Raw genomic sequence first — 20338 nt, 5'->3', positions numbered from 1 at the left:
GCTACCATTCCATTTTTTTTTTTCAAACAATAAAGCATTGAATGAATTAAAACTTTGTCTCAAGCCAAATGTTTTGTTTCCGCAAAAGCAGAAAGAAACGCAATGTGTGTGTGTGACGAATGGCTATCACTGCAATACGTATGTGGTCCGAATTTTGATACAGTGAGGTGACACACACTAGTCAACTAATTTACAGTATGTGTGTGTGTTTGCATCAGTGTTAATACGTATCTGAAGACAATGGGAAAACATTATGTTCTGTAATGTAATGTGCTGCTGTGACCTTGAGAGAGATAAGCATAGAAGAGTTTGTCCCTAAGACTGAAAACCACACACTCCTTTATCAACCCCAAACACACAGTATGCAACTGAGGGAGATAACTGTGTCCAACGTGTGCGCTCTATTGCTCATATCAAGGTCACTTGAGTCATTTCTGGTGACATGTACTAACTTACTGTCCTCAAGTCATCTTAAGACAGATATAAACACACAATCATTCAGTTTTTATCTCAATCTTTGCTCTTTATTTTGATGATTGTCACTTTTCATCTGAACTTCACGTCTGTGAGTGCAGGTGTGTAATCATGTGTGTATTCCCTGAAATGCGATGCTGTTCCAGGCATGGAGCCATCCAGTCCACAGGAGGCCACGTGGGAGGGTGGTGAGCAAACAAGCTGTCTTGTATTGATGAAAGAGACTTGTAGTGCTATGATATACTATACTTTAACACTGCTATCTAAAACTGCTGTTTACCATCAACAAAGCTGACTGGATGTTCAAAGAGAAGATGTCATTATTTTTTAATCTTCTCTTTGAAATTTGCCCAAGGTAAATTCAAAACGCTGCGATACTTTATCTTTTCCAACAATTATTTTCTGATGAACAATATAATTATCTGTTGAAGGGTGTCCCACTGTCCGTCAGTGTGCGTTTTGTTTTGTTTTTTTACCTCTTTCACAAAACCACTGAAAGACCTTGCTCAGTCGTTTTGGGGTTTTTTTTGTTTTTTTTTTAACTCTGAGTGAAGTGGGTCCTCATCCTGATAATAGTCTATAGATTTTGTAATCATGAACAATAAAAAAACATAGTTAGACCCCTCAGTTTACTGTAAATCTGTAAAAACTCTGACCAATCCAAACATTCGGACCAAAATGGAGTTGTTCATTTTCTTGTATTTTGTAAATTTCTACTCCCAGCTCTCTACCTCCCACAGTGCATACCTGATTCCACACCCTGCATATGAATAGCACATTAGGAGGAAAATACAAAGTAGTTAAGAAGAAACTCGGACGGTAAACATGGCTGATAAAATGCAGGAAGGATTTCCCCAGATCAGTTTATTTGCCTCCTCCTGCGAAACAGAATATTATTGTTGGTGGAAAAAGCTGCAAACAAAAAAGCCTTGGATCACGCAATGAGCAAAAACCAGAGGGGAAGGAGCCAGGACAGGGTGCCACTTTCAATCTTGCTAGCTCCCCAACATTTCCTATCCCAGCTTTAAACATCAACCAATAATACTTTTTCCTTCTGAAGTGAAAGATAGGAAATTAAATTATACTGATACCAAGAATGTTCGAGCAACGCAGAGAATTTCCAAACAAGAGTCAAAGAACCCTGAACAAAACAAACTGGGGTTTTGTTTATTTAAATTATGCTGCAATTAGAGGTTCTTTTGGAAATTCTAATTGATTTGTCAATATCATACTGATTCTGAGTAGAAAAAATTCTATACAATCTTTGAAGAAATATGTCAGACAAATGTTACATTTAATTCAGACTTTTTAGGTTGATAATAGTATATTTGTCTGGGCAATACCCAAACTACCCAAACAGACATTGTCGCAAATGTATTGAGAGAGGTGAATAAATCATGTCACTCTAATGTTTGTTTGTAGTTGGAGCTGTCTATGGAGCCCAGAGATTTGCTTGGCTTTAGCATAAAAATACACATTTTAATGCTGCCTAGACCAATGCAAAAAATGTTTGACGTCACATTACCTGGTATGTAGTTATTGCAGCTGTAATATGTGCATGTAATGAAACTCAATATTAAACAGAGAACAAACAGCATCCCCAGACTTCATCAGATAACTTCATCTGGAGATGCCATATTTAATCTCTCTTTGTCTCCTCTGAATACTTTTTTAACAGCACTGCCTAGTAGTGTGGAGTAGCTGTCTAGGAATTGATTGGACATAATATTTATTATTTTCTGTCTTAGTGGAGTGTTTTGGAAAAAACTGCAGTAAAGTGTGCAAACAGGTTTGATTCTGCATGGTCCATCAAAACCCAGAAAGGTACAACTTGGAAATGTTCCAAAAGCATAACCTACTGCCGAAAAACAAAGTGGAAAAGTTGAAACAGAGGACATGTGCTTCCTGTTCAACTCCTGGTGCTTTTCCTGCAGATAATCTGTGTTTTTTAATCAGTTGCATCACCTAAAGTTTAGCAAAGCTAGCATCACGTTTAGCAGTGTTATACAGCTGCGCATGATTTACGCAGTCTTGCTTCACTTCTGATGTCTTTTGCTTGCAGCTCACAGTGCAGTTTATAGATTAACTCTTTAGCTTTTACACTAACAAAAAGACCAAAGAATAATGTTTTTTTTTTGGGTTTTTCCATTTGTTTTTGCCAAGAAGAAACAGAATAAATATTTTTGGCAGATGCTTGACATGTTAAAAAGAAGAAGTTAATAATAATGTAACAAAAGTGAAATTGGTTGAAATTTTGATTGAAATTTTGAACAGTAGTGTTTTAACAAACACTTATTATAACTTATTTTGTATTACATTCCCAAACTAATTAGACCAGATGGCTTAGGCAGGTTTATTATTACAATTTTGTCAAGAAATGATCAAAGACACTGCAAATTTACCTTAACCTAATGGTGGACCGGGACCTGGAGGGGTTAATGGGGCTGCACAAACTGCACCTGATGAATAATGTGTTTAACCTTGTATCTGACTGTCACTACAATTTGAAACATGACAACCTCTACCACTGACCATTATCACATTGCATCTGTGTGACTCCTACTTTACGGCACCTTTGCATTTGCCACAGTTTTCCTGCACGTTGACCAGTGCATAAAAATGGACTGTGACTGCAAAGCATGCTTGGAGCGACTTGTTTGTTTCAGATTGCAAGGGTTTAGTTTTTACTTTTTCCAGGAGAGTGAACTGTCACGCACTGTTATCGTTTGTAAAATATTTTTTGAAGAGCAGATACAGTTACCCACACATATCTAAACTCACACACAAGCATAATGCCGTTGCAAAAGTATATAATGTGTACGCACAATCATTTCATAAATGAATAAATGAGCAAGCCTCTGGTTCTTGCAATAAATAACTTTCATTGTTGCATGGAAGCAATATCAACAACTCAGCATAATAACCAAAAGCAAAAATAACCACACGTATGGAAGAAACCTCTTTTAAAAAAAAAAAGAAAAAAAAAGAAGAAAAAAACTTACAAAGCAACAATATTACACAACTCTGTGCCAAAATATACAGAAGAAAAAAAGAATATCTAGTAGTTGCAAGAGAAGCCGATCTCAACAAGTCCAACACACACCAACTGGACACTTGGCCACAGCGAACACAGAGTACAGGAGGAACACTAGACGCATTCTCTGACATAAAATAAACAAACAGTAGCTCATTTCAAAAGCAATAGTGACAACATTTGATTATGCTTGTACTTTATCCATCATAGAATTGTAACAAAATAGTTTCAAGATTTTTTTTTGCAGTCCGAAACCTTCTAAACTCCTACACACATCTATAGAAACCATTTCAAAACCCTTTAAAGCAAAAGATTAAGCCTTACAAATGAGTTTTGCTTCTCTAGAGAGACTGGGGTTGTTAAAAAATATAGTTTAAGCCGTTTGTCCCTGGCCTCCTCCTGATTAAACAATAGCTGATAAAGTGAAGACTAATTGCTCCACCCAACTCAGCCGAGCACACCCACCTGAGAAGGGCCTGTGGATGGGAAACAGCTGTAGAAAAATACTTTTCTTAATCCTCACTCCTCTTTTGGTACTTTACTTTTCATTATATTATGTCCGTTCAGGACAAATGTCTGTAATTATTAGATTCTAGAATAATACTTTCCATTTTTAATGAAATACTCGGACAGAGAATTTAAAAAACAATCATAGTTCTTTTGGCTTAAGTCATTCTGATACAAGAAAATCTATTCGTTTATGGGAAAACAACTCATTGGCAGACCATCCCAAAAAAAGACTCCTTGCTGTGTTGTTTGCTAAATACTCATTTGAAGAAACTATGATCTTCTACGCTTAAAGTAAAGAGACATAGTGGCCTTTGGCTTGCGGAGGGTTGTGGTTGAAGGGATGGATAGAAGGAAGTAGGCATACTGTAGGTGTTCAAGAGAGGACGTGACAGGAGATATCCCCCACACCAGTGTTTGCTACATGGTCTTGTCAAACGAAGCCTTGGTTCCTGTATCCAGGTAAAGAAACTAGTCTAAAAAAAAAAAAGAAGTGAACTTGGCTTGAAATTTTAAAGGGATACCATGTAACTTTTGACCCAAACATTAGCTTAATGTGAGAAATAAAGGTTCGATTTTTGAGGTGAGTATATAGTGTTGGTGCTCCGAGTGGGGCTGCGCTCTTCGGAAACCAGACACTGTAACTTTCAGAAGCGGATCCGTCTCTCATGGGAACATGTGACCTGTAATGCTTTGCTTTATGGCTCCCCCTCTATAAACACAGTGGGCTCTGCTTTGTGCTACTTTTTCCTCTTTTTGAACAAACGATTGTCCTAGCAGAACGAAAACGGTGTCTGAGGACGACAAAAAGAAAAGAGATCGCTCCAGAGGAAATGCACAAGTTGACCCTGGCAAAGAATACGCTGGTTGAAGTCTGGTGAAGAGCATTGTAGGTGCAAAACCCACTCTCCAACTTTTCCTGTTGTACAAACGTAACAAAATGTGATGCACTTTTTCACATCGTTAAGCCAGCACTATTTCAACACAATGGCAGTGAGTGTAAGCTGCGGGGTGTGTGTTTATTTTACTGTTTAGCAGAAGCTAAATTTGGCTACTTGGAACTAATTGGCTACAATCCGAATCTTACAAGCCTCACTGAACATTTCACGCAAGTTGTGCTGGTTTGCATTCAATATATGCATTTCCTCTAATTGACATAAAAATCGAAGGAGTAACAGAACGATTAACAACTGGCCTGGTTTAGTTTTATATGCTGTTCAGTAGGAAGCAGCATGGACAGAGATGGTTTAGTTTTAGCAACCCTAGCAGCTAAAAGTTACTTGGTATTCTTTTAAAAATAGGTTTGGATCTCAAAAAAAAGAAAAACAAAAAAGAACAAGAAACTCTTGTAGTTTCCAAGAATTACAAAGAAAATTTTCTGGACAGTGTTTCATTTTTGTCTGTTATGACACATATGTTACATTCTTCCAGAGCACAGAAACCAAGGCTCCCATGTATCAGAACCAGGCCTGCAAGCAGTTTGGTTTAGTGTCTGTTACATCCTGTTGCAGTCAGTCACCACATGCAAGTACAATATACTGTATAAATTCTGGGCCTCGTGCATGATAGCATGCTACACATTCACCAGACAGTCACATTGAGGCGCAGGTGTACAGTAGAACACAGACACACATCAAAACACCCACATCTGCACTTGTACATGCATCCACACAGCTTTTATTCAGACACACAGCAGAAAACATGGCGAGTAACTGTACAGTCCAGTATCAGTTTGGCTGAGCTGTGAAAGCAAAGCATTTGGATTTTTTTGGCTGAGTTAGAAGGTGATATGGGCAGGTAAGGGATTTTAGCTGAATAGTACAAAACACATCATAATGCATGTTTGGATGTGGATGGAATATAATGTGCAAATGCTTAAGGACACATGACAGAGTTTTGATAATAGACATTTGTGCAGAACTGCAGATTATGTTCAGCACCAGGAATTTTTTTAAGTATCTAGTTCTTCTCCATGTTTAGTGTTTAAGACATGCTTGAAGTGGATGGCTGACTTGTGGAAAAAGTTAAATGAATTCACAAAAAAAAAATTCCTTTGAATAGGTATACTGTGAAATTATTTCTTGAGGTGCTTTTAAACCACAAAAACAAACGAAAAAAATCGAAAGAATGAAACTGTTTTTGTTGCCATTTAATAAAATTAAATCTTAAATATTTTAATAAGATATATCTTCACTATAACTTGTATACACTTGCATTTGATTAACAATTAAAGAAAACAGTGTATCTTTTTATCAGTATATATATATATATATATATATATATATATATATATATATATATATATATAATGCTGGGTTTCAGCTGATTTAGTCGTGACATTACAAAATGCAGATGGCGTCGGGAAGTCAATGCAGCAGCACAGAATTTCCCTCTGCTGACTCAAAATGCCTCAATTCTGTGCTGTGTACAGTTATTGCAGCTGGTCTAATTGGGAAAAAGTTAAATGTACTTTGAGTCCCTAAAGTTGTGTGTCGAAAGAGGGTCAATTAAAAAAATAACAGACGTGGATCAACAATCTCTGGCCAAAAACAGGAGCAGCAGAAACAGACAAGTGAGAGAGTTTGCAGCGACCACCTTAAAAGGCAAAGAAGGGAAAGCTATTCAGCGGAGAGATGCCTTAACATCAAAAAGAGACAAAATAAATTATATACAAGTAAATCCATAAAAATGACTGTGGTTCATCCATTAGCATTAGCATAGCTGATTATTCTAAAGATTATTAATTAAAAACATGGCAGCAGCCTTTTAATGCTTTAAATCGATCCTTAATGGTTGACAACCTAAAATAAAATTATTGTAGTTTTTTCAGGCATTTAAATGCCTTCATTTGGCTTGTAGTATGATGTGAAGTCTGCAGCATGAGATAATTTGTGATATCGTGTTTGCGCAGGTAAATCCTCCAGATTCTACGAAAAGTTAGATTTATATAAACAGTATGGGCCAGATCCTAAATTTACACGTTTTGTTTTTAGGTTTTTGCCGTATCGCATTTGTGGAAGCCAGTAAAATCCCTAAGCGTATTCACTCTTATCCATTGCACTGTGTTGAAGCGAAGCAAAACACTCCACCGACCATCTGAATATCGTGTGTTTCAGACCAGATGAGTAAAACCCAGCAATTCTTAGTAATACAATTCTTTAAACCTAGTTTGTCATTTCTAGTTTCAGAAATTACAGACAAAAATAAAATAAAATAGGATTATATGGGAACTTTTAATCTCAGCAAAGGACCTTTTTAGTCTCGATGCTTCAGTTCCTGCATAATAATCAACCTAAACACCTCAAAATCGGCCATCATTTGCATATTGCAAATCATTTTACCTAACCACACCAAAGGTTGTTTTTTTTTTTGTTTTTTTTTATTGATGACGGTTGTGGTAGGAGTGGGAAGGGGGTGAATGCTTAGCGTGGCATCCTTAGATTTAGTGCATTAGACAAATAAGGCTTCCCTGGAAGGGACTGATGCAGCAACAGGGGGCACAAAGAAAAGGGTTACAAGGGAGACAATCAGGGCAGGCAGAAGCACCAGAAGCTATTGAAGGAGCACCCTTCCACTCCCCAAACAACATGACAACAAAACAATTTCTTATTTGGTTTATGCAAAAATCCCACACAATGCCATGACTGCATAAGTACAATACCTTTCATGTAAAATATTTTCTCTCACAGGTAAACTTTGTCGCCTTGCCTTAAATTCTTAAATGGATTCAAACCCACACTGCAGGTAGCTTTATGCCCGGTACAGAGAACTGTTAGCGCCCATTGTTTGGTTTCAGTCATTTTGACAACTACCTCAGGGTGCTGCAACAACAGGTATTGTATAAAGAGAGAAACTTGAGCATTAGCCACATGCATAAAAGTAAAAGGAGTTCGAGGAAACGACAGGATCACATATACAGGCTTGGAGCAGAATCACAGGGAGAAAAATAAAATATCTTGGTCACACATTACAGAAGAAAAAAGAAAAGGTGCTTAAAGGGACACAGAAGCATATGGACCAAAAGACCACAAACAGCTTACTGTTAGGAATAAAAGACTGAAAACCACTCCTCGGTTTTTTACTTGTGACTCTCCAAAGACAATGCCGAGCTCATGTTAAGGGCAGAATGACATGGTAAACTGATGTAGAGAGCTGAGTTGGAAGAGCAAAGGAGCAGTGGAAGCATGTTGACAAGATGTGAGAAAGAAGGAACAGAGAAGGAAATAACTGAGAAGGGTGGATAGATTTCATTTTGCAGATAAAATCCTTCAGTACAAAAAAAACCCCCACTTTCTTTAATGAACTAATAATATATTCCTTCCAAAGCACCAAAAATGAGCTTTAACCTCATTGACTGAGAAAAAAAGACACAGAAAAGACTGAAAACAAAGCATGGCCTCATCTCTACAAATTCTTCTTCAGCCGACAGACAAATCTCTTTAGGTACAAGGAGGAGCACACGTTTCATTGCACTATGAGTTGCAGGTGAACTGATTTTAAGCTGCATGCTTGGGCAAGGTGGGGATAAAAAAAAAAAAAAATGTACACACACATGAACAAAAATTCTGAAAACCCACTTTATACACACATAGGCGTAAGAACCAATAAAAAGGTTGAGTTTGAGTGCACATACAATAGAACCCCCCCCCCCCCCCCCCCCGCACACACATACATACACAGGCAAACTTAAAGTAGAAAACAGACAGAACCAGAGACTCACACACAGTAGATGAAGGCACTATTGCAAGCAGTCCAAGTACGATTTGTCACAAAAAACATGAACACCCTTTTCCAAACCCACTTCTAAGTCCCTTGGGCTAGATGTTTAGGGAGAGAATGGTTGTTTTTTCAGCTTTATAAAAGATTTTGAGAGCATGTGTAAAAATGTTTTTCCTCTCTTTGGGAAAAAAAGACAGCAGGAAAAAGTCAGACGTGGCCTCAGGAAGTCATTTGGGCTTGGCACGCTTTCCTCTAACTTTCCTGTCAGTCTGTGCTGAAACAGGAAGAGAGGTGCTGATTCATCTGCACTGTATCATCACCCTCCCCGCGTCTCATAATTCCTGCTGATAAACAGTTAAAAAGTTGCTCGGTACATGATGTCACTTTTTTCACAGTGCAGTGATCCACATTCAATCTAATCTCTTGCTTCGTCTGCACTTCTCTAACTGGCCTTTCTTCATAGGATGTTGACTTCAGTGAGTGAATAACAATGTATCAAGACACCCATGACCTTGAGGTCTGCATTTGTGTGGGAGTGATGTGCAAAGCGTAGTTGAATAATGTAAAAAGCAAGCTGTTACACTGCCCAGAAACAATCTAGCCCAAGGCTTAGATACAAAAACAAATACACACACATGCAAACATGCACACTCACACGCATACACACTATCATTCATGCACTCACACACTCTTTCCCTCCCTTCCCCAGGCAGCAAACAAGGCAGTACATTCAGGATAACACAGAGTCAGTCCCTTCAGAAATCCATTGGATCCTCCTCTGCAAGGCCATTATTAGCAATGGTTCTGCCGCCATCTTTTGATGGCAACCCATCATTTTCAGGTTTTGCCTTGGGGGGAGAGGTCATCCCCGACCCCCCATCTGGAGCACCCCAGGTGTCAGTGGTAGGTGGGTAGAAATCATCATCGAAGCCGCAGAAACCCTCATCCACACCTTGATCGTAGCGCTGGTAGGTGGAGGCATGCACCTCGTTTTCTCTGGCTGTGATCTCCAGCGTACTATTCCACATGCCGTAACCAAAGTAGATGAGCACACCTGAAGAGACACACACGACAATGCACTCACATGTACAGTCATGCAGCACATACATGTGTGGATAAAGTATAATCCCCCTGCAGATCTTTGCATGTCAGCTTAAACAAATGCAGGGATAAATATTTCAAAAGATTCTATAATTGTATTAATGAAAACATAATAATAATATTCTATTCTACAGTCGTTTAGCAGACCCTTTAATCCAAAGTGACTTACATATGAGTGAGAACAAAACAAGCACGAAATCAAACAGTAGAGGACATCGTCGGAAGGTGTACTTCCTACTAATAATATTAATACTAATAATAATACTGGAAATAATAATAAATAACACTGCATTGAAACCAACTCAGTTATTCAGTTTCAATTAAGTTATGAGAATCCGCATGCCTAACTGTTTTGCATTCCTATTTCTCTCATTTTATTGCAGATAACGCAATATAAAATCTTGGCTTAATGTTAAATATTAGCAACGTTGCTGGTTAAAAAGAATTCATTTACCAAGCGCTACTGGTATATTAACCCCATGGACAAATTTGTATTTTTCTTTGTTTCCTACAATAAATCTGTTACATAATTCCACAGGCCAAAGGATAATCCAGAATACAGATGATTTTTTTTTTTTTTTAACTTACAGATATTGTTTCTATGAAAATCAGTTTTTACTACTAGTTAGTTACGAGTAGTTGCCATTGTGCTTTAGGTTCTCTTAATGTAACATAAATTACTTAATTTTATCAGTTAAGTAATTTGATTTAGTAATCGTTGCATGTGCAATGATTAAGATGAAAAGGCATTTATCCTTTTTTAACTTTAAAAAAAAAAAAAAGGAAAGTGGTGTGCGTTACTTTTGCTTTGTTCATTTCTTTTGTTTATAAATTGACCCAAAGAACAACAGCTTTCACATTTCCTAATTTAAATCCAAATGAGATAAACAGACTAAAATCTTTTCAGTTCAGAGGCGCCAAGTAGTTTTTATAGTTTAACACTATTTGCCTGCATATAAACATGTAAGAAACTGAAAGAAGAAAAATAAGAGGAAGTGAGGACCTTAAAGAATGATTTACCATCCAATCTGTCTGTGAAATACAAAAAAAAAAAAAAAAAAAAAATCAGACCCATAAAGTGAAGACATCCTGATGGTTGACTGACAAATTGTCGCTATGTGATATAATGAGGCAAATCACATAAATTCCTCTTTAAAGGCAAGACAAATACAGATACACAGACAGACACAAGCGACAGAGCAGAGGAACTTTAGGCCCCCTTGTTGTTCCATAAAAAAACAAACAAAGCAAGAGAAAGAAACCTCCTGGAAGTTTTCCTGTCACAGTGAGACAATAAGAAATTAATCATTTTCAAGAGTGATCAAATTAATCTCTGTATTATTAAAAGATAACTGAGATGAGTTTGTGTTTATTGTCAGAACAAACTTGTTTAATATGTCCAGGATGAAAGAAATTTGACCCAGCATTTAAAATATACCAAGAGATAATCTTTCAGGAGAAACAGACGACTTGGCACAGCACTAGCTTACCGACGAGGCACCAGATGGAAAATCGTATCCACGTGATGGCAGACAGTTTAAGCATGAGGTAGATGTTAACCAGCATTGCTGAAGCAGGTACAAATGGCACACAGGGCGCCATGTACGGCAGCCGCTTAGGGTTCTCTGGCTGCTGGAGGATGATGACGATCAATAGGGCGATGAAGATGATGAGGAAGATTAATAGCAGCAATGCCCACCAGCGACCCTCCCCAATGCTGCTCGCGCCTGAAAGAAAAGAAAGAATCAATGCATGCTCCCGTCGTGGTGTAAAGTTGAACGAGTTTGCAGTCTTGTTCTCACCAAAAATGATGAAGGAGCAGAAAACGAAGATGAAGATGAAGAGCAGCAGCACACACACAGTGACCGTTTTCCCTGTGGCTTGAGTTGGCCTGTCCATTTTTCCTGGGAGGCCGAGTCGAATCCTTAGCGTATAGTAGCGAGGTCCAATCAGCTTCTTCAGTCGTCGGGACATCCCCCCCTCTGACTCCTCTGCTTCAATGCCTGTGGTCATATCCACTGTGCCGTAGTTAGGGTGGCTGGCGGTGTAGGCGTTTTTGTCTGGTTTACCAATCAGCATCTCGTTGTCTCCTAGCGAGGGCAGATTCTTGGCTCCACAGGTGTTAGTAGGAGGGCCGCCGTACTCGTCCGCTTCGCTGGTTGGTGAGCAGGCGTCTTTCTCGCACTCAGCTAGAACACCTTCCTTCCTCTTGTTATTCTGCTCCTCTGAGAGGAAGTTCACAAAGCCGTGGATGTCGCCTTCAGGTTGATAACGTAAGAGCAGTACACAGAGGCTCACCTGCAACCCAACAAAGCAAACATCTGGTTTCATTATCAAATCAAACTTTATTTATATAGCACTTTTCGTGCTTAAAAAAAACAATACAAAGTGCTTCACATAATAAAACAATTTACATCAACAAAGATAAGACACACACACACATACATCCATAGTCCCCGTACACCCACTCACACCCACCCTCACCCGTGCACTATTAGCCCCTATAACAGTTAAAAGAAGACGAATGGCCGGGTACACGTGTATCAGATAAGGAAACGATATCCTCAGGGTGCATCTACACAAAGGGCTACCCCCACCCACGACCACCCAGGCTGTCACCGTGGGGACCACCCAGGTCCGGGCAGAGAAGACCCACGCCACAACTGTAAGGCTGCAGCGCTGGATCCTGACCACCAAGACAAGGACAGTCCCCACAGCAACACCCATGCAGTCAGAGCAGGGGTAGCCCTCGGTGAAGAGGACCCCAATGAGGAGAAAACTGGAGTGATAACTACACAAAAGTAAAATTTATCCAAAAATAATAATAAAATGTATACGAATATGTAAATAAATATATAAAATATAAATAAATCAAATTAACTAAAAAGAAGAATAAATATAGGCTAATACAAGAATGTTAAAACTTTGTTAAAAGATAAACTAAAAACGTAGATCGAGTGGTTTTTTTTTTCTTAAAAAAAAAAAAAAAAACAACAGTCTCTGAAGCCATGAGGCCCTCAGGCAGACTGTTCCATAGGCGAGGGCCCGTTGTGCTGAAATGTGGCCTCGCCATATGTTTTGGTACTAACTTTAGGAAGAACTAAAAGGCCAGTACCTGTGGACCTCAGGGTCCGCGAGGGCTCATACTTTAAAAGCAGGTCAGATAAATAAGGCCCAAGACCATGACGACATTTATAAACCACTAAAAGAACCTTAAAATGATAGGCTCTCATGCCTTTCTCAGGAAGAACTATTTACCTCTCTAAAGGTTTTTCACCACTTACCAGGGTATAAGCCAAGAGAGTTCCTATGGACATCATCTCTATGAGGTCTCTGAGGCTGACTAGAAGGGACAGCAGGGCAGCCAGAAAGCCTGACACCACACAGGCTACAGCAGGGGTCTCTGTATAGGAGGACACATGAGCCAGGAACCTACACACAAAGATGAGTTGATTCAGACTCAGATGCCTGCTTCATTTAAACTGATCTGAAAGGTGAATCCTACATCACAGTGATGACTCACTTAAACAGCAGGCCGTCCCCTGCCATGGCGTAGATAACCCTAGGCATGGGGAACAGTGACCCCAGGAGGGAAACAGTGAGCCCGGCTATGGATCCCACAGCCACAATGTACTTAGCAAACATACAGCCGTGCAGAGCAAACATCTCCATCAGCGGAGCGTCTGCATCAATCTCATTGTAAGGTACCATCAGTGTCAGGATCACAGAAACCTGCATGGATGACACAAATACCACGCTTGTCATTTCTTAGAATACCTTAATCTTCATTGTTCAGAGAAGATAAAAATCTATCTCATTTCATTAGCTGAAAGCAACAAAAGCTTCATCTACTGCCCTCGTGTAGAAATATAGTATAATAAGCTGAAAAAGATGGACAACAGACTTTCACAGGAAAACTAAAACAACATTTGATGTAAAGACTCTCATATAATTGAGAAAACAGAATGAGAACATTTGGTTGCATCCTTAACTGTTAGAAATTAAATATGTTATTAACTAATTTAGGTTTTAGAGCCTGCACTGCAAAAACCCAGCCTAAAAAAACAAGAAAATTTTTTACAAAAATTAGGTAAATGTTGCTAAAAATAAAGATAAATTATCTGCCAACAGAACAAGAAAATTTGGCTTGTCAAGACTTCCGAAAACAAGTAAAAATACTATTAAAACAAGAGGAATTCTCTGGTATTAAAACTAAGAATTATCTTACTTTTAAAAAAAATAAGCATATGTGTACTCAATTTAAGATTTTTAATATTACTAAGATTTCAGTTTTTGCAATGTGTTTAACAGAAAAACGGGAACCTTATACTATGTTCAGCCCTCTGTATATCCCATAACATGCTAAATGCACATTAGTCACAGTTATTTCTCAGTGTGTGTGTTTTTATTTTTTTCTTCAGGTCTGACTTGTGGAACCATGCAGGGCCATCTGTCATGAATGCTGCACTGCAAAAAAAAAAAAAAAAACTTAAGGATTTTAAAGAACCCGTCACATAAATGGATGAAACTACACTACTGAACCCTCTAAGTTTGATTTAAGGGTCTTGCATCCTGTCCCTTCTCTCATGTCTTTCCAGTCAGTATAAGTCAGTCAGATGCTGAGCTCCATCACTTCTCTCTTTCTTTTCTAGCTTCTTCTTCTACTTCTAACCCTTCTTATATGCTTTGATTTTGCTGAATCTGTTTAGATGCACATTCAAATCAGCCACTGGTGATATTCAATTGCTGCTGAGAGATGTGGTGCCACAAAGTAAACAAAAAAAAAAAAAAAAAAAAAACAGTTTTGCAAAAGGAGGAAAAAAAAAAGATATGAAGTGCAAGTTTCTCAGCTCTTTCTCAGGCCAAAGCCGGATCCAGGAATGTGTAGAATGAATGTCAATGTACAATACTATCGAAATGAGTTGGAAACAGAATCTTTAAGTTAGAAAGCTACACACAGACTAAGCTCACACAGCGAAGAAGATACAGAGATGAGCCTTCGTCTTAGTGACATGCTGACTTTTATTTGGTTCAGGCACAGAGTATTTGTGTGAACCAGTTAAAAGGGATTATACCTAACTGCAAGGAAACCTGCATAAATCCCTGTTAGTCTGTACATGCTGTTATATTTCATAACCACTGATGACAAATATCTATCTAAAATATCAAATGTACAAGATATATTTCATGAGTTCACATTCTGTTTTAGTTTTACAAATGGCTGGTTAGGTTTCCTGATTAGGTTTAGTCATACAAAGTACTTGATTAGGTTTAGAGAACACATGCATTTATTCAGGGCTGGGAAAGAAATGAGGGCTTGGACTGAAATATATTTATGTTGCTGACATTACAGTACTGCACACCAAATTGATTATTTATCAAAGTGTATCAGCTCAGGAATACACAATAAGACCCAGTAAACACAGCAAGTACCTACTGGGCCATATTAATTACAGAGCTGTGTAAGATCTGTAAGATCATAACGAGATCTGGTTCCGAGTTTACAGTGATCTTTGATTCTAACAGCTTTTTGTTTTGGTTTTTTATTTGTTTATCAGAAAATGGCTTACAGCGGGGCAACAAAAAGTATAGACACATGCAGTATTATCAGATTATCAGCACAGCATCTGTACCAGCCATAAACGCTTTAATATTAGATATTGGCACTGGTAATGAGATGCAGACAAGGCCATATTTAGCTTCCTTTGACTTATTCTAGAACAGATAAGTTTTTGTATATTGGGATGCTTTGCTTAAAGCTGTTGTACAGAAATATGTCTGCATTTATACATATTTGATTATTTTCAAAGTGACTTTGACTTTGACCATTGAAATATGAGTGGAAATAATATCCCAGTTCCACTATGGCAGAGTTTTTCTGAACATCTCTGTGTCAGGGTTGACTATTGGTCAGAATTAGATAAAAGTTAGCACATCAGATAACAGTGTAAATGCAATATGCATATCTATGACAGACATAATGCCTGGTGGCTAATGCTAGTTCAAGGCACAATGATAAATACTTATTTATAAATAATAACATTTCAAACCAGAAAAATGTAATTAAGGAGGTTTTTACTGTCAAAACGGTGTGCAGATGCATGTGACACACCACTCCATCTAGTCATTTAATCCCATAATTATTCAGTACAAGTCGTCCTTTTAAATGAATCTGTCATAATGGCACTTAGTAGCAAGAATGTGAAGAAACAGTCATCCATGTAAACACTGGAAGAGTGTCTCACAAACTCTAATTCATGTGTATTGCAAAAACCAATGTCAACAAGAAGACAACAACATCTAACATATCATTAAATATTACAGTTTTTCTAGAAATTGAATGTTAACCGCAGGAGTAAAACAAGAAGATTAAAAAAAAGACTGAGAAGAGAAAGTTTTGGATGCAGGGGGTGTGATGTGGAGGGGTGGATGTGACTGAGAGAGAGACATGGATTTCAAAAAGAAGTTGTTGAAGTTTGAAGTTGTTGCAATCTCTGCCCCAGGCAATTCTGACAAAATTCCTAAATTGTGATTGGCTGCTGTTACACTGCACCCGCAGTAATAGGCACCCAGCACACATTAGGCAGTCTGAAAGCTGTGCGAGCCGAATACATAAAGATCAGGGATGAGATACACACACCCACACAGACAGAGTGCAGGGAAAAGAGCTCTCTATCTTTGTATTAGAATTTCTTACACATTTGGGGCAACATTGTCAGCCTCCATCACAAATAAAACAATAAGAATTGAAGCCTCGGGCTCAAGCAGAGCATGTGAAGATGAGGAATGACAAGGTGCAGAGTAAACATATGATCACAGCATGAACTGAAACTAAGTTATGTCTTCAAATGAAACCTGCATCGCTTTAAGATTTGCATTTTAAAACAACTGAAAATCATATGCAGTTATATGAAGTAAAAACTCTACCAGTTTTGTACTAAACTGTCTCCTCAAGATGGCTATGGTCATACTCATTTATGAAGAAGAAATTCAGTTTGTCTGGTCAAGTAAATATCTCATTTCAGGGCCACACAAGTCACAACGACCATGAAAATTTTTTTCATTGTATAATTTCCCCTAAATTCAAAAACCATCTCTGAACTCTTAAATCCTCCTAAAGAGACACAAAGAAAGAATCTCTCCTTCATGTAGGTGGGATCTAGGCGTCTTTGGTCTGAGAGTTCACTTACAGATACGTAAGCAGTGAGGCAGGTAATAAGCGAGGCAGTGATGGCGTAGGGGATGGAAGTGTTGGGACTCTTGGCCTCCTCTCCTGTTGTAGCGATGATGTCAAACCCAATGAAGGCATAGAAACAGGTGGCTGCACCTTGCATCACCTGCAACCAACAAGAGGTAGAGAAAGTGATGGGTTAAAACCAGAATACATTCAATTCAATTGCATATTTGTGATTAGTGTGTGCGTGTGTGTGAATGCGTACCCCTGACCAGCCAAAGGGAAGGAATCTTCCCTCATCCCAGTTCTCTCCATTGACAAAGAACATTCCAGCAATCATCATAAACACCCACACTATGAGATTGATGACGTTCAGGACGTTGTTGAAGCCGACGGAGTTCTTCACTCCCAAAGCCACTATCACTGTCACCAGCAACGCGATCAGCAGCGCCAGCAGGTCCGGGTACGACTGCTCTCCTTTACCTAGAGAGTGAAACACACAGCTTCAACTGATAGAAAAGGATCATTGAAGTTGTAATTTATTCAAGGTAATGTTTTCAAAATATAATGTTTTGTCTTATTTACACACATTCAAAGTAAAGGTATTAAACTTAGATCAGCTTTGTTCAGCAAAGAAAAGTATACTGCCAAGTTAATTACCCTGCCGTTCTGATTGTTTGGAAAGTTGTCAAAATACAATAACTTGACAAAAAACATGTTTTTAGTGTTTTTATATAATGGATCTTTAGAGTAGTGTTAACCTCAGATGGAGACTGGAGAAATATTCAGCTCCAACTGGAGCATTCATTAAATATTTTCATGTCAACATGACTTAAATTCATTTAGAGTCATTTTCAATGACGCGAGAAAAGCCACAAAGTAAAATCTAAAAGGATTAAATTAGCAGCAAAAATCAGACAACGCTGGACAACATGGATGCAAATATGTTGGTGATTAGTTTTGCTCTGTTTCCATATCAAAACATCAAGGCATTCCAGAGTTACTTAACTTATTTGCTGGCTTTTTTTTTTTTTTTTTTTGGCAGAATTGTAAATGGAAACATATTTCTATTTGGCACAAAAATAAAACTATTTTGCCATTTAAACTGAAACATTAAGATGATATTTTAAAACAAGAGACAGTCCAGCTGGATAAGCCAGTGAAAATTATTTAATTTAAGATAACATACTTGTTCAGCAGGAACCCAGTAGATGTGTGTTTGGAAATTATTGGGATATATTTTGAGCTTCGAGGGTGTGGAGGGAAAACTGTCCAGCAGGAAAAAGCATCAGCTTTCCATTAGAACATGGAACAGCTGGACGTGCATGCCATGTGACCACCAGCACCACCTTGCTACAGCGAGGCTGGCTGTTAGAGCTTACTGGGTCACATACTGAAGTCGTTCCAGTCTAGCTCCAGCTAGGAGCTAGACTGGAACAGGAAGAATCTGACAAGGTAGTTTCACCCAGACAGACTCACTCTTGGAAGACACATCGGCTACAGCGTTGCACCAGACAGGCAGGCATCCTCCTCACAACTGTGACCTGGAAAACTGTGCTGCATAAATCACTTAAAAATTCAAGATGGCACTGCCACTGTTACTTCCCAATACGACTTCCAAGATAAACAGTAAAATGCCATTCGGATGCCTCCTGGAAAAATATTCTAGTGTGCTTTGGATGATTTCCCAGATAGTGCTCACATTCCACCATCAATATTTGAACTAGGATTTGAAAGCTGTACTGAAGAAGTAAAGCAGAGAAATGCAACTTTTCTTAGAAATGGTGGTGGGCCACTTTTCCATTTTAACCAGCTAATTAATGCCTCTAATGGACAACACAAGTTTTGTTTGTATGCAAATCCTAAATAATGTTAAGGCTTCAGTTTATTCAGTCTGCTGTTTGGGCAGCATATTATCCAAATTGTCGTTCTATCCAGGACAATTAGCTTTAAACTGAGGTAACAATACCTGATATACCTTTACATATGTCCAGTTCCCTTCTCCAAACCTCTGCATCTGTTTCACTTAACCCCAACAAATGTGCAAAACAAACCTTAAAACTCACCTTTAGATCATTATCAGCTCAAATCTTTGGGACAATTTCAATTTTTAAAAAGTCTATTTGCACTAAAGTGAATGCTCTTACCCAGTCCGTTGAGTGTGCCGATGTGAGAAATCATGAAGTTGCTAATGCTGTGATTAGCCAGAGAGTCGGCCATGCTGCTGAGAGCCGAAGCCCCTGCCGCCGTGCCGATCAGATACTCCAGAATTAAGTTCCAGCCGATGAAAAACGCCACACACTCCCCCACAGTCACGTAGCTGTATGTGTAGGCTGAACCTGTAGTCTTAGGCACGCGCACGCCAAACTCGGCGTAACACACCCCTTGGAGACACAGGGACCAGAACAGTACAGACACAGGATTAAAAGGCTGAGTTAAAGGTATTGATAGGAGCATTAGGGTTGCTACAAAAGTTCCCTTGAGTGCTTCTTAAATTATTGCTTTGCCCATGTAAAGTCTTTGCCCTTGTATTAACTGCATGCTCACTAAAAGGCTATTCATATAAATCATATTAGTTTAATGATGATAAGAATTGCAGTGTCCTTTATACTGGGGTGTAATTACGCTGCCCCGTGGAATGTAGAGTGGGAGATAATGAAAGTGTTTTAAACCAGAGTCAGTGCATGCATGTGCTAAAGCTCTCACCTGATAGTATGGAGGCCACAGCGGCAATAATGAAGGACACAATGACCCCAGGACCGGCCATCTCCTTGGCAACCAGCCCAGAGACCACATACATCCCCGTCCCAACACAGCTGCCCACACCTAGCGACACCAGGTCCACAGTGGATAACACCCGGGCCAGTTTGGTGCCATGTGAGCTTGTGCCCGACATGGATGAATCCAACATAGACTCCACAGGCTTGGTCCTCAGGACACGGGACGTAAAGGTGTTCCATGTTGAACCCCACTGTATCCTGCGAGGGTCCAGCTTCCCAACTAGACCACTCATACTGAGGGAGTGAGGTCAAAGTGGGGAAATTTACAAGAAAGAGGGCAAAACAGTGGTTCTGTGATGTTCTCTAACAGTTTTCTTGAGTATCCAGTCCACTACTACAATGTGAATTCCAAATTATTCCTCATCCATGTGATGGAAGAAACTCACTTTATTCTTTTGCTTGTTCTTCTGTTTCCGGTTAAGTCAGTTCCAGTTGCTAGTTTTTCCCCATATGGTGACAGTGAACGTTATCTGGAAGACAAAAGTGGGAATATTTAGTTTTGCAGCATTTCACAACACCAGTCATCTTCTTTAAAGCTCCTCGCATTGT

The 20338-nt window shown here is 38.9% G+C and overlaps 1 protein-coding gene across 1 annotated transcript; it reads right to left on the bottom strand.

The window, feature by feature from the left end:
• Positions 1-9489: 9489 nt before the first annotated feature.
• Positions 9490-20022, bottom strand: slc7a14a (solute carrier family 7 member 14a; the record flags this gene model as incomplete). Its single annotated transcript, XM_079262447.1, has 9 exons — positions 9490-9788; positions 11326-11562; positions 11638-12133; positions 13120-13267; positions 13359-13567; positions 17026-17172; positions 17275-17492; positions 19157-19393; positions 19716-20022. 9 exons carry the CDS (start codon positions 20020-20022, stop codon positions 9490-9492), a joined length of 2298 nt encoding a protein of 765 aa, XP_079118573.1.
• Positions 20023-20338: the final 316 nt, after the last annotated feature.

Source organism: Telmatherina bonti (genome assembly GCF_933228915.1).
Source record: "Telmatherina bonti genome assembly, chromosome: 22".
NCBI classification, from domain to species: Eukaryota; Metazoa; Chordata; class Actinopteri; order Atheriniformes; family Telmatherinidae; genus Telmatherina; species Telmatherina bonti.
This window is presented reverse-complemented; position numbering and strand designations above follow the sequence as displayed.